We start from the raw sequence: 17,825 nt of genomic DNA on the forward strand, positions 1-17,825 counted from the left end.
TTCTATGCATTTCTGAAGGTTCGTGTGTGTGTGTGTGTGTGTGTGTGTGTGTGTGTGTGTGTGTGTGTGTCAATCTTTATTTGTATACTACTTTATTACCTCTGATATGTTGGTTTTGTGTGAGGGGGGTCTATTCTTAATGTAAGACCAATGTCTTCTCGTACTTATAACCAGTGTGGGAAACTATAAACTATTCTTGAAGGATAAAGTGTGTTTTGATCTGTGTATCTCCACTCCAGCCTTAGAGATAATTTCTCTGACTATCAAAGTATGAGTTCATGAGTTAGATGATACAGTATCATAACTTTCTGTTGTCTGGATCTGTGGAGAAGTGTCTCGATGGTGTTCTGTCTCAATAGAGAAATGTATAGTTGGTGAGGAGAATGACAGTAGGAATGTGCCAGCTGATATGCCCACACTGGGGTCCTCACTGTAGAAGGATTCGTGTGTGTGTGAGTTAGTTCAGAGCAGGATACAGGAAGGTGTATCATGTCTTCTTCCTTCTACCATCACCTCCCTTCAGCTCAGCCATGGCTTCTTTCTACCATCACCTCCCTCAGCTCAGTCATGGCTTCCTTCTACCATCACCTCCTCTCAGCTCAGCCATGGCTTCCTTCTACCATCACCTCCCCTCAGCTCAGTCATGGCTTCCTTCTACCATCACCTCCCCTCAGCTCAGCCATGGCTTCTTTCTACCATCACCTCCCCTCAGCTCAGTCATGGCTTCCTTCTACCATCACCTCCTCTCAGCTCAGCCATGGCTTCCTTCTACCATCACCTCCCCTCAGCTCAGCCATGGCTTCCTTCTACCATCACCTCCCTTCAGCTCAGCCATGGCTTCCTTCTCCCATCACCTCCCCTCAGCTCAGCCATGGCTTCCTTCTACCATTGGTCAAGCACTGTCAATCAAAATAGGATAAATTTGACTGATGAATCTCAATTGTTTTACATCCCCAGTGACCATTTGGCCACGTCCCTTTTTTTTTTCCTACCTTTTTTCCCTCTTTAGGTACCGGAAAAAAAAAGATATCCTTACGTATAAAAAAAGCAGGCCAGTGTGGTCCCTGTTGTACAGAAGAGACGTTGAACAGGGAAAAAAAGAGTTGACGAAATTGTTGGTGATCGATGTCAAGTGGCTTTTTTTGGTATCATGTATGTGGTCTTGGTGGACGGCGGAGGCATGTGAGGAGCCAGCTCGCGGGAGGGAAGACACAAAGTAGTTCACGAGCTGTTGTGCTCAAGGGAGGCAAAAGATACCCCACATGGCTACAGGCTGATGAACACCTTCCTTCAACGCATAATCAATGTTGTGGTTGTCCGCGGGGCGTTAATTCAAGTCATGCGTGACTTAACAAGCGACATATTCTGATGTAGAATTACCTTTACGAAGGGTTACATTACTAATTATTAATCGTAAAATAGGATAAACTGTCGTCCAGTAAACTAGAGGCTTTGATGAGTCGATGTAAATATGGATGTTCGAGGGTGTACACTGAGGGACATCGAGAGTTGGTTAGCAGTGAGGTGTAGAGATGGAGGAGGGAAGTGGGAAGTGGGAATGGTGTGGGCTACCTGAGGGTGGTTGTCGAGGGTGATGGTGGCGAGTGGCAGTGGTAGTTGGTAGAGAGGTATGGCTAGGAGTGCAGGGCAGGGCCCAGGGGTAGTTATAGTATCTACCAGGAGGTGGTAGGGGATGGTAGATAGGAGTGACAAGTGGCAACAGATGATGGCTTTAATGGGTAGCAGAACTGAATGGGTGGCAGTGGTAAGTGGCAGGAGTGGTTGAAGTGGCAGTAGTGAGTGGTGGTAATTGCGAAGTCCTTTCGGGTTGGTCAAGTGATGGTGGATGTGAAAGGGTGTAGCGAATCGTAGCAGTAGGTAGTGGTAGGTGACGGTAATGGAAGGCATGAGGTGATTGTGGTGGGTGATGGTGGTCATTGCGGGTTATTGGTGGTAACGAGTGGTGTGGTGGATGGTCGGTCTCTAAGGGAGGCGAGGTGTCAGTCGATCGGCAGGTGCGGAGGAAGACACAGGTGAGTTGATCTGAGTTCGTATCATACGTTCAACAGAAGAATACCCTCACCTCTCACTCACGCTATAATTCCAAGCGTCACATAAGGTTTCTTTACGTATATATGATGTCTCGAAAAATCTTAGACACTAAAAGATGCTGCAGTCTTACACGTTTTTGCTTTCAGTGGGTGTTCTCCACCGTTAGATCCACTGTATAGTAGTTGTATGGGCTTGGTCTTTCAGTGGGCTGTTCTCCACCGTCAGACCTGCTGTACAGTAGCTGTATGGGTCTGGTGTGAGGCTAGCACGGTGGGTGAAGCCAATGTTCATGTTGAAGATCGCACCAACTGGCCTCCAGCAAAGCACTTCATTTCATGGTGTTCTTCGTCAGCCATTTAGGAGAGTCATTTTACACAGTCTCAGGAACAATACAATTTGCCTGCCACCCTCATATTCCTGCTTTATATCTTTGTTATCATTTGTATCCTTTAGGAAGATCCACTCCGATGAGAGGTGTTATACATTCATAAGAATTAATCATTAGCTAATCTTCCTTTATCTGTATTTATCTGTGTTAGCCAAGCGCACGATAAAAGGGAGCTTTGTGTTTCATTCCAGTGGATCTCGCGAGATGGTTCGTTCCCTGCAGGAACTCCTGAGCAACGCCTCCGTTGTCAGCGACATGGTTCACAACCCGAAGACATTCAGGTAACTATATTGTGTGCTGCAGAACAACGAGGTCCCTTGCGCACCTTGCTGAGGCCACAACACTGCCTTCACCTACATCCTGAAGCCTTGCCATAGACGTTTGCGCTACCTCGAGAGCTGATGAACAAAAACCTCACAATACTGGTAACCACATTGGTACAGATGTCTGTATACAGTCTTACAGTTACATCATCGATGTAGTTCTTATCTCACCGATAACTCATGTATTTCGGCCGCTGATTTGAGTATTCTAAGCTCAGACTCTACCTCCTGTTTGTTATTTCACCACCACTTCTGGAAGTACGATTCTAGTGGCGTAGATTACACCCATTCCTCTACTTCTGTCTATTTGATATACCCTGAAAATCATCATCCGCCATATTGATGAACCACTGCTTCTGTCTCAATTACGTCCTTCGTTAAAACTTTATACAATGAAAACACAAAGTAGTTATTTTCAGTTTGATTCTCTAGTGCACACGTGCACATTCCCCTCTACCCTATGTAGTTTTACGGTAAGGTATATATACATCCTTCAGCAGTGGACATCGTTACATACGAAAAGTGAGAGCATAAACTATTGTTGAGGAAGACTTGCATTTCTATGTTTTTGCAGGTTCAGGGATGGTGCATCGCTGGTGGCGGCGGTGGTAGACTGGCCGCCCCACGTCATTCTCAAGGGAGACACTTCGGCAGGAGGCGCCAGCAGCACGGGTGGACGCCGTCACCTCTCCATACGAGGACCCATGGCTAACCTCCTCACAGTGCTAACTCAAAAACTGAATTTCACGTAAGATACCTCAAAGTCTTTATTACTTTTCCTTACATGATTGTTTCTATCATACATAAGATGAATGATAAAGATCATCATAAATACATAAATGATAATTTTTCTAATTTTTGTTTCTGATTTAGGTGTCAATATCATTTCAAAGACTTTGCATCTCACTAGTTTCTCGGTGATGAGACAAGTATGGTGCTGACGATAGCTTTCTTCGTCAGGTATACTCTGGTCGAGCCAGATGACAGGGCGTGGGGAACCAAGCTCCCCAACGGGTCGTGGACTGGCATGTTAGGCCTCGTCAGTAGACAGGTGAGGGAACCTCGTCAGCGGGCAGCTAGATGGGACTTCGTCAGTAGAAGGTATGAGGAACCTTCTTAGTAGACAGGTTAGAGGGGGGACCACGTCAATCGCTAGGCGACGGAGATTTCGTCAGGAGACAGGTGAAGAGGGCCTTTACAGGATTGAACTAATGGATGCTCAGAACTCAAGCCACTCTGACATGTATTTATATAAACATAAAACGATCTTGATCCCTTTGCTCTGACACTATTCTCATAACATTAACATCGTTACGTCTCCAGTAAGAAATCTCTATAATTTCATCACGAGAAATCCCAAGTAAATAGATCATGCATGACCGGATTACTCCTCCCCATCAGGTTTCAAGTTTTAATCAAAGACAAGCGGGTCTTAAGCAATCCTTCTCACTTTCCCTGCCACCCGCAGGAGGTGGACATCGCTCTGGGGCCCTTTGGACACACAGAGAGTCGGACAGAAGTGGCGGATTTCACTCGATCTTTCTTCTTCGACGACCGAAGTATACTAGCGAGGAAAGGCGTGCCGGAGATCGACCCCTGGAGCTTTGTCTTCTCCCTGGCGCCCATGGTGTGGTTAGTTCTGCTGGGGGCGCTGCTGGCGGTGTGGGCCGCCATGTGGCTACTCACTTACGAACCCAGGGCCTCGGGACACCGCCTGCAGGTGGGGGCGATACTCTTCCACCATCTCCGGGTCCTCCTACACCAAGGTGAGTGTACGTAAGGACACTAGATTTTAGTCACACTCAGTAACACAACCTCCCATGTGAGACCTACTTCATGCATACCTCTGCAGGAGAGTGAGTTTTCTGTACTGTACTTCTCAAGATGTAATAAGTTATCTACGCGAGGCAGTGTTCCTATATTATGAGAGACTTTGAGGAAATATATGAGAAATATTCGACGGTGTCCAACTGCAAGCTGACACGTTCTGTATTGTTCAGTGCGTACGTAAACCTTCAAACTATTTCATTTTCACATATGCGAGCGACGACTGCAGTTCATATACAAAACAGAAAGACAGAGAACACAAGAGAGGCGCACAACACACACACACACACACACACACACACACACACACCTAAAAGCACATACACTCGACCTGAGCCAGTAATGACATACCCGAGAACACCAGAGGAGAAGGGGACAGAATTTGGTGAGTAGCTGAGCAGACATGTCCCACCAGATCGTACACACACCAGCTGAAGTGGACAGTAAATCAGGGTGATTCAAACACAAGGAAAAATGATCCCTAACACTCTGTTTTACGTCGTTCTAGCAACCTTATGGAGCGTCTACCCCCAAGTCTGTGGTTATGATTGTTTGAGGTCATGGTTGGACCAGTTATACTCACAGAGAACAGTCACTTTTACAATATACCCAAAGCATCTTGCTCAGATGATGATGTCTACACATCTGGTTTTCCCACGAAAGCCTCATTCGCTTACGATGGAGACTGAAGAATTGTCCACATTCCCTCATGGCTTGTGGTTGCATGGTGGTTGATGTGACCACTTAGCATCAGCACCACTACCGCCACACATTACCCAGGGTGTGGTGGTGGTGGTGGTGGTAACAGAGTTTACCCAGGGTGTGGTGGTGGTGGTGGTGGTGGTAACAGAGTCGCAAATCTCCTGATTGTCAGTCATGAAGGACTGTCTACGGTTGCTTTAAGGCTTCCAGACCCATATCACAAAACAAGAACGCACTCGAACGTTCAGTGAAAACTCCGTATCGTCGGTTGTTGCAGAGGTTTGCACGATCATCGAACACCAGATGCAGACGCTACAGGATATGGCACAAGTGAGGGAAAAAAAGACTGCTGTTTACGAAGTGATAGACTGGCAGGATAATTCTGTGGTTCCTCTTTTCATCTTGGTATCTTTTCAGGTTATTTTTTGTGTAGACGAGACTGAAGATGTAAAGTGTTGTGTAACGTGAGTGTGGTGGCGTCTGCAGACATGACGTGGACGGCTGTGACAGGGCGTGAGATGGTGGTGGTGGGCGGTTGGTCTCTGACGGGCATGGTGGTGACCTGGAGCTACTGCAGTAATCTCATGTCACTGCTGGCGGTGAGGCACGTGGCGCAGCCCTTACACACCGTCAGGGCGCTCCTCGACGATGCCTCCATCACCGTCATCCTCGAACCCGGCACCGTCCTCACTGACGTGCTGGAGGTGGGCACCACACACACACACAAACACACACACACACACAAACACACACACACAACACACGGAGACGATGATGATGATGATGAAGCTGTTCAAATGTGTTTATGAGACCATAAAATCTTCTTTTACATCATAGATTTGTATCAGACAGTTTCAAATATATCATTAGATAAAATGTGTTTATGTATGTGCATGTCGTATGTATATTTATAAGTGTTTGTGGGTATAGATATATGTACTGTTTTGTATGTACGTTCAGAACAGCAAGTCAGGTGAGCTGCGGGAACTAGGTGAGCTGCGGCAGGTAGGTCGTCTGAGGTACCAGGTGGCCACCACCTTCCCCGAGGCTCTGGACACCCTGGTGAGACGTGGGGACCACGTCCTCGTCAGCACCTCCCTGTTTGCAGACCTCCTCATCTCCCACCTCTCCTCACACACAGGTCAGGCCACACCTCTCTCTCCTCAGTACGTTACCTCTGGTGCGTACATGTGATACATACCTGACTAAAGGTGGAGTAAAGTCACTTCATGAATAAGGAAAGGTCAAGAGATGGGGATCTTACGATTGTAGGACTCTCTACTGTACAAATATGGAATTACACACACACACACACATGGACACAACCAGTTGTCGGTGACTAAGCGCGAGATGGAATTAATCTGTTTGTAATGATCTATTTGTACGAAATGGGAAGAGAGTTCTACCCTCTTCAAGAAGGAGAAAGACGACAGACAATCTAGTCTGTGAGACACAACTCGACAGTAAATGTTATCAGAAATCCTTTGATACGTTTTTTTTTTTTTTTAACATTTTCCCTTATTTTCACCCGCTCCCGTTGCAGGTCGCTGTGACTTCTACAAGGCCCGCCAGACCTTCGTCACCTCCACCTACTGTATGATCGGCCAGAAGGGCAGCCCTCTCGTCCCCGTCATGAGCCACAGGTAAGGATGCCAAGGGCCGCCTCAAATAAAGGTTCCCTTCAGGTAGAGGCTGAGGATGCAAAGGGCGTCGCGAGTGGCCCTCCAGCCGTGTGAATAAATCAATAACAGAAGACAAGAATTAGTTTTATTTTGTCTTTTTCTGTTTCGTGGTTCTGTGTCACTCGTGTTACTCCGTTTTCCCTCCACTTTGTTTGTGCGTCTGCAGGATCCGTGCGCTGGTGGAATCGGGTCTTTACAACCACTGGCTGGCGTCCAGCATCCCTGAATCCAGCAGTTGTCGCCACGCCCCTTCGAAGATCACCGTCAAGGAGCCACTGGCCATCCACAGCGTCTGGGTAGGTATTCCCCAGCGTCGCAACGAATGTAAACATAGCCACGCGTACACATACTGGCTGCCCTGTCCAACTGAAAACAGAAGGTCTTCATAACTATAGAAATTCAGTGGAGTAGCGCGCCGTAGTGTTTACATAGTTTCAGCTGACCGGATAGCATATGACGATTCCAACTTGTGCCCTGATATCTATTCTACGATAACATAGGATCACCTGATGAGATTTACTTTTGTTGACGTATCAGATGAATGGGTTCCCTTCTCTTCATGACACCACTACTCACCCTTGTCATGATTTCTGTTGCAATTGCCTCGCAACCATACCAGGTTGGTTCAGAATGTGCCACGTATGGAGTTATGTGTTGGTCTGGGAGCATTCAATAACCGTTGGTATATACCTTACTACTAATGATACTTCTCTTGTATGTGTACATTGTTTACCAGTGATGTGTATTCCGTTGGCAGGGGATGTTCGTGGTCCTGGGCGCTGGCCTTCAGGTGGCTACGCTTGTGTTCATCCTGGAGATAATCCTCGGCAGATATTTACACCTGAGACTCGAAGATACTCCTTGAGTTCGAGCATTATCTCACCAAATGGATGTAAGTTTTAGTCAAACTTCACCTCGAGCTGTTATCCTGATGGTATAGCATATTATTTATGGCTTTAAGGCAAACTGTACTACGTAGTGTTGCTCTGTAGTGCCTTATTAATAGTCTAACAGTGTTACTATGTAGGGCCTTACACTCAGTACAGTAGTGTTGCTGTTTGGTGATATAACAGTGTTACTTTGTAGGGCCTTATAGTACAGTAGTGTTACTGTTTAGTGCCCTAACAGTTACTATATAGAGCCTTATACTCAGTATAGTAGTGTTAATGTTTGGTAATATAACAATGTTACTATGTAGGGCCTTATATTTAGTATAACAGTGTTACTGTGTAAAGTCTTATACTCAATACAGAAGTCTTACTGTTCAAGTAATATTCTTGTTATGATAATGTTACTATGTAGGGCATTATACTAATTGTAAAAGAGTTACTGTGAAGGGTCTTATAATCTGTATGGTAGCGTAGTGTAGATCTTTGTACGTAGCATAATGATATTACTGTGTGATACTTAGTATAATGTTAGTGTGTAGCGTTTTATACTTGATATGGTAGTGTTACTGCGTGGAGTCGTACGCCTTGCACAATGGTATCATTCCATGTTTTATTGTGTTTAATTGTCTGTTTGTGTTTGTATGTGTAAGTGTACGTATGCACGTATCTATATCCGTGAATACAATTAAGTGAATATATCATGAATGCTCTAAAGACATATTTGTAGATTTTACATACCCTTTTACGTAAGAATATACACTTTTCATTCGGATAGCTTTAATTTTATTTACACACACACACACACAATTTTATATATATATATATATATATATATATATATATATATATATATATATATATATATATATATATATATATATATATATCACATACAAACCTTCAACAGCCAGGATCGGACCTGGGACCCTTGTGCAAGAGGCAGGCATGTAACCGCTAGGCTATGGGACTGTATAATAGGAAACAACCATTATATATATATATATATATATATATATATATATATATATATATATATATATATATATATATATATATATATATGTATGTATGTATGTATGTATGTATGTATGTATGTATACAGTCCCATAGCCTAGCGGTTAGCATGCCTGCCTCTTGCACAGGGGTCCCAGGTTCGATCCTGGCTGTTGGAGGTTTGTATGTTCTATTAACGTGCGCGTTCATATGCACTTTATTCGTATATATATGTATATATGTATGTATACCATAAACACGAACATGAGGGGCTTTAAAATCACACGTCTTCTACATTTTCTCGGTTTCACACAGTAATTCTAAAAAGATTTCTTTGGGTCAAGTCAGAGCGGTGTGTCGCTTGTTGGATGAATAAAGCTAGAGAAGGGTTCGGCTGTATCCCAGTGCGTTCGTTTGTTTGTTAATGGTCATGATTCTGTGATCGATACAGCCTCTGGCGAGTATGGGGAGGCTACAGCCGGTAGTGACTTTAAACCGCTCAAGTGTTTCCATTCATTTGTCATCATCAGAGAATGTATTGGACGAATTTCTTCATGGTTTACTTTGACAGTGTTTTCTCTCCTGCAGACACGTAGTGATTCGTATATCTTACAGTTTCAAGATAAGATGGTTTATTTGTCGAATTGCATCTATGGTACGTCAACACAGGGAGTGAACGATGCCTGACGATTTTGTCTTCTGAAGATCTACGAGTGGTTTGAGAGAGAGAGAGAGAGAGAGAGAGAGAGAGAGAGAGAGAGAGAGAGAGAGAGAGAGAGAGAGAGAGAGTGTAGACTCAGGCGAGGGAGTTGTGGCGTGAAGATCACCAGGAGAGTTGTGCATTAGTGGAGACTGTGTTGTATGTCGTTTCCACAAGAGGCTTTGTCTATAAAGCAAGCAGGAAAAAAAAGGGGATTTGAAGCACGATATCATTATCTGATAGAGTAGGTGAGCTGATATACTCATTTAAGTAGTTTTCTAAACTTACTGGAGGACGTATTAAATAGATAAATGGATTAAATAAGTGAGCTAAGATAAAATTTAAAGTTGGGGAAGGATGCAGAAGTTTTTTCTTCGACGTCTTTTTTGTACGTGTGTACACTGAAATGGGTTGTGAGAGAGGTTACGAATGGTTGTGAAAAAATTATTATTTAAGACCAGGAGGTAAGGAGAATGCTCTCTGTAAGTGGCAAATTATAGTATGTTTCGTTCATATGCTCTGGCATAAACGAGTTGCTTTATCTCATCGAGGAAAATATCTATTCACAGTTATAGTTATTCATATTACGTATTCTAAGCTTTTAACAGAAGTCATATATAACATATACGTAGATAAATTGGTATGATTTTTCTGAGGCAAACCATTGTTTAGGGAGCTCCGTGGCTCATCGTTTACAAGTTATCCCTAAATATCATTTTCTTCGAGTGACCACAGAACTTTGTTCTCTGTGATCTCGTTATAATAGTAACTATATTAAAAAAAAAGTCTTTGTGTTAATTCAGCATTAAGGGGTTGATTTCTGTAGTAACACTGAGGAATGGGTGGTGTGACTTAAGTTCAAAAGAAAAGTATTAGGGAGAAAGATATATTCAGTTCCTTGGTAAGACCTACCCCAAACTAGTGTTTTGCCAGTATGGTTTTGTGGGGTAGAATCATATCTCTTGGCCCTAACAGAACCTAGTATGCTGTCAGTTCACTATAAAAAAAAACCCTACTAGTTATATAATGAAAGTCATTATTCTTGCTTTGGGATGAGGATATACAGTGGGAGTCTTAACGTAAGGAAACACACCCATGTACTTCAAGCTAGGATCACTGATGGACATAGATAGGGTTGCACAGCCACTCGGAGACCCGGTGGAGCGATCCCTCAAGTGTGGAGGTCGTGCTCAAGGATCGAAGCGTCGTTCTCATGAAAACATTCACCTTCGTTCGTTTAGTAGAAGCAGCGGGAGCATAGCACGTGAGCGGTGGAATACTTGATCGAAAGCAGTGGACGTCGGCGACCCCATTATATTCTAGTGTATGACAAAAATTAGATTATTAAAAGAATGATTTTAGATGTTTCTTCGGAACCTTGCATGTTAGGAAATGGTGGAACGAGTTAAAAGGATTAGGGGAGGAAAAAACAGGTATAAGAAACGGAGGTTTTGTTGTGGAATTTGAGACACGTACCAAAAGAGGAATGTTTATTGGTAAATAATCAATAGATAACTATAGAGTTATAGCTCTCGTAAACACACCTTTTTCTCACAAGCTGAACAAATGAGGGCAGTAACACACACACACACGCACACACACACGTATATATGTATATATATATATATATATATATATATATATATATATATATATATATATATATATATATATATATATATATTGCGTGAACCACAGGGCAAGATAATGTTCTTAAGTTTTGATATGATGTTTCATGGAATGTTCAGAGTGGCTAAGGAATCGAACTTCCTTTGACCATCATCACACGTTCTTATCATGAATCCTTTCTTTTAGGGATAACCTTAGGACCATAAAGTACTCGTACCTCGCGCAAACCATCCAGACATATTGCCTCTTTTTACGTAATTTTTTCACACTTTTCTTTCATGCATCTGTTCCTCGAAAGCTTATTCTATGATTGCGCTTTTATTGCATTTTTTTTTTCTTTTTTCGCACGGAGCAGGTGATGGTCATACAGTGGTAACCAACTCAAGTGTTGGTTGGAAAGAAAAGGTAAAAAAGGTCTGTCACGCGATTTGATCCTCCACTGTGTTTCAGACTTACCTGCTTACTGAGCATAGTTGCCAGTCATTTTGCTTAGCAGAGTTGCCTCTCTCTCTCTCTCTCTCTCTCTCTCTCTCTCTCTCTCTATATATATATATATATATATATATATATATATATATATATATACATATATATACACGTATGTATTATGTAGCCTGACACTTCCTTCGCTTGAAGAGAGAATATCAAGAATATTAAGAATTTAAAATGACTTCGTGATCTCTTGTTTACCGCAGCTGGAACAGAATATAGAGGACACAGCTGACCTAATACACACACACACACACACACACACACACACACACACACACACACACACACACACACACACACACACACACACACACACACGCAACAAATGTATAATTCTTAGCATTAAAGTTTGTTCTTTTTCTCTTTGTTAAGGTTCAATCTAATTTTCCAATGTATTTATGCATTCCTTAAACTTAATAGCACAATTTACATTTCGTGGTGTGACATTCTCTTCACTTTGCGTGATCATATGAGGTAAACATTTGCATTTTCAGTTCGGGACTGCTTCACATTGCTAAGATTTCACCTGCTTAGGTTCGAATCGTGGACGAGGCAATCGTCTCACAGCCTACCTAGCTGTTCATCCTAAACTCGATGGCCATGATTAGGGCATTCAATCTTCCGAGCCGTCTGAAATAACGTAAAAAAAAAAAAGTTATTTAGGTAATTAGTGCTGCCAGTGAGGAGAGGCAGTGGCGAGCGACCTGTGCAAAGTGGCGGGGGAGGCCCAAGATATCCAAACATGGGTCTAGCTCCTCACCAGGAACCTGTAGAACACATGTAAACGTAGGTAGAGATGAAGATGATCATGAGGACTGGCACGGTGACCCGGGCCAAGCGGTTGGTCGTCACAGCGCTCTTGTTGACCCCGCCCTTGCCCTGTGAACTCTCCCTGGGGGATTCGTCTTTCAGCGAGGACCTCACCGATACCACTGCCAGTTTCCCGGGTCTGCTGGCCTCACGCTTTTTCAGTCGTAGGTTCTCCACGATTACGATAATGAGGATGATGAGGAAGTCCATGAAGATGAGGAACACGAACCATACGTCAATAAGTTTGAGGTAGGCGGTCTTAGGGATGGACTGACTGGTCTGGGAGAAGAGGGCTGCCAGGACAAGCAGGGATGTCAGAGACACCATAACGCGATCCTGAAGGAGGAGAACGAGGTATTCGTGAACCATAGGTCCACAGGTGTTTGTAAATTTGAGGAAAAGACGAGAGGGAGAAAAGGATTCCAAGCTTAGCTATTCAAGAGAAGAAGGAAGTATCATAAATGGTCAATCCTCAAGTGATCCATCGCCACACAAAAAAACTGTATGGTACAGAGGCTACACGCATTCCTCGAGTAACAACAATTCTTGGCAGCGAGGTGTCCTTTTCCTATGCCTCAACCTCCAATTATTTTTTTTTAGAGTTTCATCCACTAAACCTTTAAACAATTCTACCTCCTCAAGCTTACTGTGTGTGTGTGTGTGTGTGTGTGTGTGTGTGTGTGTGAAATTGAGTCAATATAGTCATAAATTCATTAATATCCGTTGTGGTGCAGTTTTTCTAACAAGCGCTTCATGGTTGATGGAGGAAGGCATGGAGCTTATACTATTAAAGACCCTGGGATCTCTGTAAGCGTCCCGTGGCGTTCCAGGTGCAGGATGTGGTCTTACCGTGAAGTCTGTGATGTCGAAGTAGAAGGTGTAGTAACAGATGATGACGAGGAGGAGCGTGGGTATGTAGGTGCTGCTGATGTAGTAGCCTTGTAGATTCCTCAGCTCTAACCACACCTGAGGAGCGAGAGTTCATGGGAAGGTAGAGCAACGCTTGAAGGGAGAAGCAGCTGGATGAAAACAAAAACGAAATCTACCTTGGGTTCAGTTTGTTATTGTTTACAACCAACAGCTAGTCGCTCCGTGCTTTAGCGACCAGCGAAGGTACAACTCAGCCAGCGACCGCTTGGAAATAAACAGAACGAACGCCCAACATCATATGGCTGACGACGAAACCATCGGTGATTATATATTCGTCTACAACCCTGAAAATCAAGGAAGATCATGGCTGCTAGGGGAGGTTGGGTAAAGTTCTCGGGAGTTCTGTTGATTTCTACAAATGTTTCAGTTGCTTTCACGTCGAAATGATCCTACGCTTCCCCTGACTCACATAACCCTCTCCATTATCGCCTTCCTATCATCACAGAACGACAGTGATAATAAGAAAACGATCCTCTCGACTCACCAACACTTCTATCCTATTCTATAAAAACTAAGCTACTCTGTTAATTAGTATCGTTCATATCCCAAAGGGAAATGCCTGGTGCCCCTAAACTGGTACTTTATTCTTCTATTGAGAGGGCTGCTGCCTATAGCCCATTGATATGGAAGGCTGCGTCCAGACACCACTTCAACATTCGTAAGTCAGGAGGGTAGTACTCTCCTGGAAGGCTGCTGTATACGACCTTCTGAAACACGAGGTATAAGATGGTTACGGCCACCGCTTCAACACCTCCTAAGGAGGGGTAGCAGTTCCCTGGAAGACGGGGGTATCGATCGTTAATATAAATACTAATGTTTGATGCATGCCTTAAGACGTGCTTGAGTAAGTCACGAGCATGTCACTTACTCATGAATGTACGCTAGTAGCTGCTCGTGAGTCAAGTTCCTGGGAGGTGAATATATACATACGTTTTGGGGTGTAAATTCATCCTTACCTTCTGGCCAGACTCGTGGAGGTTAGAGAATGGCGTCATGTTGACAGTCGTCACCTGGTACTCGAGCAGCAGTTTTTGTCCTGTGAAGGAGACCCCGTGACCATCCTGCAGGAGAGGGGACACGTAGGGTGAACAGAGGCACTTGGGTGTGATGTCGGGTGAGAGTAAAGTGGAAGGGAGAGTTAGGAAAGATAGAATAATGAAGGCTAAGATGCTGAATAGACCGTGAGGATATATGCGTGACAGTGAGGGTATGGAAAGGTGAGGAGAGTGAGCGAGAAGAACAGGAATGTAAAAGATATGAAATGGACATTTGTACAAATGACAGTGTGTCTGTATGTATAGCCTATGCAAAAGGTGAGTGTAGGAACGTGACCTGTATTGAGAATACATGGGGCACCACTGATCATGTCAAAAGACTTACATCGTCAGAGATTACTCCTTGAGAGATCCTGTCGTTAGCTATCATGCAACATGATATGCCTTGAAGGACTCCCGATATATCTAACTTTGGACAGCTACATCTTGCCATTATTTAGCCACGGAAGATATCAAGTCGTCTCACTGCCGAAGGAATAAGGAATTCGAGAACGGTCTTTACCTTCTGAAGTACGACGAAGGCGGGAGAGATGCCGACCAAACTGAAGGCGATGGAACAGATCTGGGAGTCGAATGGATAAGCATGGAGTCGGAACTGGCAGGTGAAGTCCACAGTGTACATCCTGTACAGCAACAGCGTGTTCTCAGATCCAAGATACACGTCGTCTTCAGAACAAAATGAAAGTGGAACTGTTAAAGATGTTCTTTTCTGTAGGTTTATCGTCTAATCTAATACGAGACAAACAGTCTATCGTCTAATCTGACACGAGACAAACAATCTATCGTCTAATCTAATACGAGACAAACAGTCTATCGTCTAATCTAACACGAGACAAGCAGTCTATTGTCTACTCTAACACGAGACAAGCAGTCTATCGTCTAGTCTAACACGAGACAAACAGTCTATCGTCTAATCTAACAGGAGACCAACAGTCTGTACACTCACTAGTGCTTCAGTAATGCCATGACCGTTTCCAGCCGTTCCTTACCTTCGTTGAGTCCGGTGTCGTCATCCGCGATGGGGAGCCCTTCCTTCTGTACCATTAGGGACTGCGACCTCAGCACGAGGTCCGCTATACTCCGAGCCCCGTCTTCCACCTGGAAGTGAGGTATCCACAGGCTCTCCGGGTCTTGTACCTTATTCATGTTGATGTCTTCCCTCAGGTTCTTCATGGTCAACCTCCCGTCGCGCCACTGGAACCTGAGGATAATGTCCACCACCAGCTTAAAACCCATGATATTGACCTGCCTGACGGAGGTGATTTCCAGGAAAATCCTGACGGGAACTGGAAGGATTTTGTTTGGGGGCGGCTTGTCCAGCGAGTAGCTGATGGGCGTGTTCACCACGCGACAGTTTAGTTCGTCGCTTTGGTCGGGACAGTTGGCGGTCAAGTCGCAGCGTTCAGCCTTCGCGATGCAAGTGCCGTCGTGACAGGTGTACTGCGTCTCCCCACACGCCGACATCAACACCTCAACCTTCAGGCAAGACAGAGACACACACACACACACACTCGTCAGGACTTTCGTTTTGTGGAGACGTAAATATAACAACCATTGCATGTGCATAGACTCATCTCTGACGAAGGAACACAGACCTCTCGTCATGCCTTACCTTGTTAGCGCTACACTTGTCGCCCGTGATGACCCAGGTGTGCACACCGAGCGGGTACTCAGTTCGGAACTTTGTTTCCATGTGGCCCATCAGGTTCTCGTGCCTACGACTCGTCAGCGTCCACAGAGCGGTGTCGTTGTTCCAGTAGATGCTAGTATAGATCGGTCCCTGGAAGAGAGGTTTCCCGTCCTTATAACCCTTGATGAAGAACTTGCGATCGATCAGCGAGTTCTTGCAGAGACCCCGGAGCGTGACTGCGGGCGTGGTCGTGAAGTTACACAGCGGACACACGATGTAAGCGCAGTTCGTGCTGTACCAATAGTAAGGGAAATTGATCCCTCCAACGCTGACGCACTGCTGACCTTGCCTGACTTTCTCATAATTCGCAAAGAAATTGTTCCAGGTTATCGACTTGTTCTCTCGGATGGCGATCCACTCACCGGTGTCGAGGTGGCCTTTAATGCCGAGCCAGTACATCGTCCCGTATGAGTCAGTACACTCGACACTAAACTCGATGAATTCGTCGAGTATTTTCTCGTTCTCCTCTCTGTTGGTGGGCACGGCCAGCGTCCCTCCCAGCTTGGCACAGACTGCGCGGGAGTCGAAGAAATTCAGTTTCTGCGGCAGGAGAATCTGTGTGTGTGGCTCATACCGGCAAATGGTGTCCAAGGAGATCACGGAGACGTTGATAGAACCTTTTAACTCAAAGGCCGACAGGTCATCTCCGAAGTACAGAATCGCCTCCAGGTCGGTCTCCGGCGGCTGGCACTTGACGTAGTCCTTGAGGTAAGAGTGGTGGAGAGCCTGAGGCAACAAGATGAAGTCCGCTACGTTGCCGTGCACCGACTGACGGTCGTTGAAGCCACCTTCCAGCGAGTCCAGGTCCTGTCCCAGCACCAGCCGGCCGCCGCCGTGCACCGCCAGTTCCCTACCGCCCTCTGCAGGAAGGTCCTCCTCCAGGTACTGCAAGAGAGAGAGAGAGAGAGAGAGAGAGAGAGAGAGAGAGAGAGAGAGAGAGAGAGAGAGAGAGAGAGATACATGAGTGCAGTCGGGATTTATCGTGTTTCATTATTTCTCGATGTTGTCAGGAAATACTAAAATTACGCTCTTCACCGTGATATATACATATATATATATATATATATATATATATATATATATATATATATATATATATATATATATATATATATATATATATACATCTTACCATGTGATCGTAGGCCAACCAGTATTTTCTTATGGTGAGATCAAGAGCCAGGCAGAAGTGGTGCCATCTGTACATGACCACGGGAACTGCTACCCACAGGAGGACCCTGGACTCGCAACATGCAACATACAGCTCCTGGCTCTCCCACTCTAAGGCTGCCACCATAGGAACCACAGATATTAATATCACCAAACCGTCGTTTGCTTATTACTAACGCCATATACCACAGTGTTTAGTGCTACAGAAAGGATTTCAAAGAGAAACAACTCTTTTTTTTTTCAAGGCTCTCTAATTGTGGGAAAGGTCAGATACATTGAGGTTATTGTGGTGAGAGTAGAGGGGCAAAGAGATAATATTAGGTGAAATACATTTGAATTTATAGATACGGAGATGCAGCAAGATATATCAGTCTTGGATTGTAAGTGAAGTATTCCTCAACTTTCTTTTTAAAACCTATTTGTGGTGTTGTTTTTCCGACTACCCTAACTAACACATCATTCAAAATATTCACAATCCTTTTGAAGAAAAGA

General features: G+C 44.4%; 2 protein-coding genes across 2 annotated transcripts; one reads left to right on the plus strand and one right to left on the minus strand.

Moving 5' to 3' along the window:
- The first annotated feature begins 2,644 nt into the window (after positions 1-2,644).
- LOC139753548 (glutamate receptor U1-like) lies at positions 2,645-8,084 on the plus strand. The gene is made up of 11 exons (XM_071670197.1): positions 2,645-2,721; positions 3,338-3,511; positions 3,724-3,814; positions 4,232-4,529; positions 4,616-4,619; positions 5,738-5,996; positions 6,253-6,426; positions 6,689-6,737; positions 6,836-6,935; positions 7,141-7,270; positions 7,732-8,084. The coding sequence occupies exons 1-11, from the start codon at positions 2,645-2,647 to the stop codon at positions 7,837-7,839; spliced, it is 1,464 nt and encodes a 487-aa protein (XP_071526298.1). The 3' UTR covers positions 7,840-8,084.
- A 4,350-nt stretch (positions 8,085-12,434) lies between these two features.
- On the minus strand, positions 12,435-17,460 carry LOC139753549 (uncharacterized). Its single transcript, XM_071670198.1, has 7 exons — positions 17,296-17,460; positions 16,086-17,048; positions 15,463-15,949; positions 14,940-15,139; positions 14,375-14,479; positions 13,338-13,454; positions 12,435-12,824 (listed from the first exon to the last, which is right to left on the minus strand). The coding sequence occupies exons 1-7, from the start codon at positions 17,458-17,460 to the stop codon at positions 12,435-12,437; spliced, it is 2,427 nt and encodes an 808-aa protein (XP_071526299.1).
- Between the last annotated feature and the right edge of the window lie 365 nt (positions 17,461-17,825).

The sequence above is a fragment of the Panulirus ornatus genome, chromosome 14 (genome assembly GCF_036320965.1).
Source record: "Panulirus ornatus isolate Po-2019 chromosome 14, ASM3632096v1, whole genome shotgun sequence".
NCBI classification, from domain to species: domain Eukaryota; kingdom Metazoa; phylum Arthropoda; class Malacostraca; order Decapoda; family Palinuridae; genus Panulirus; species Panulirus ornatus.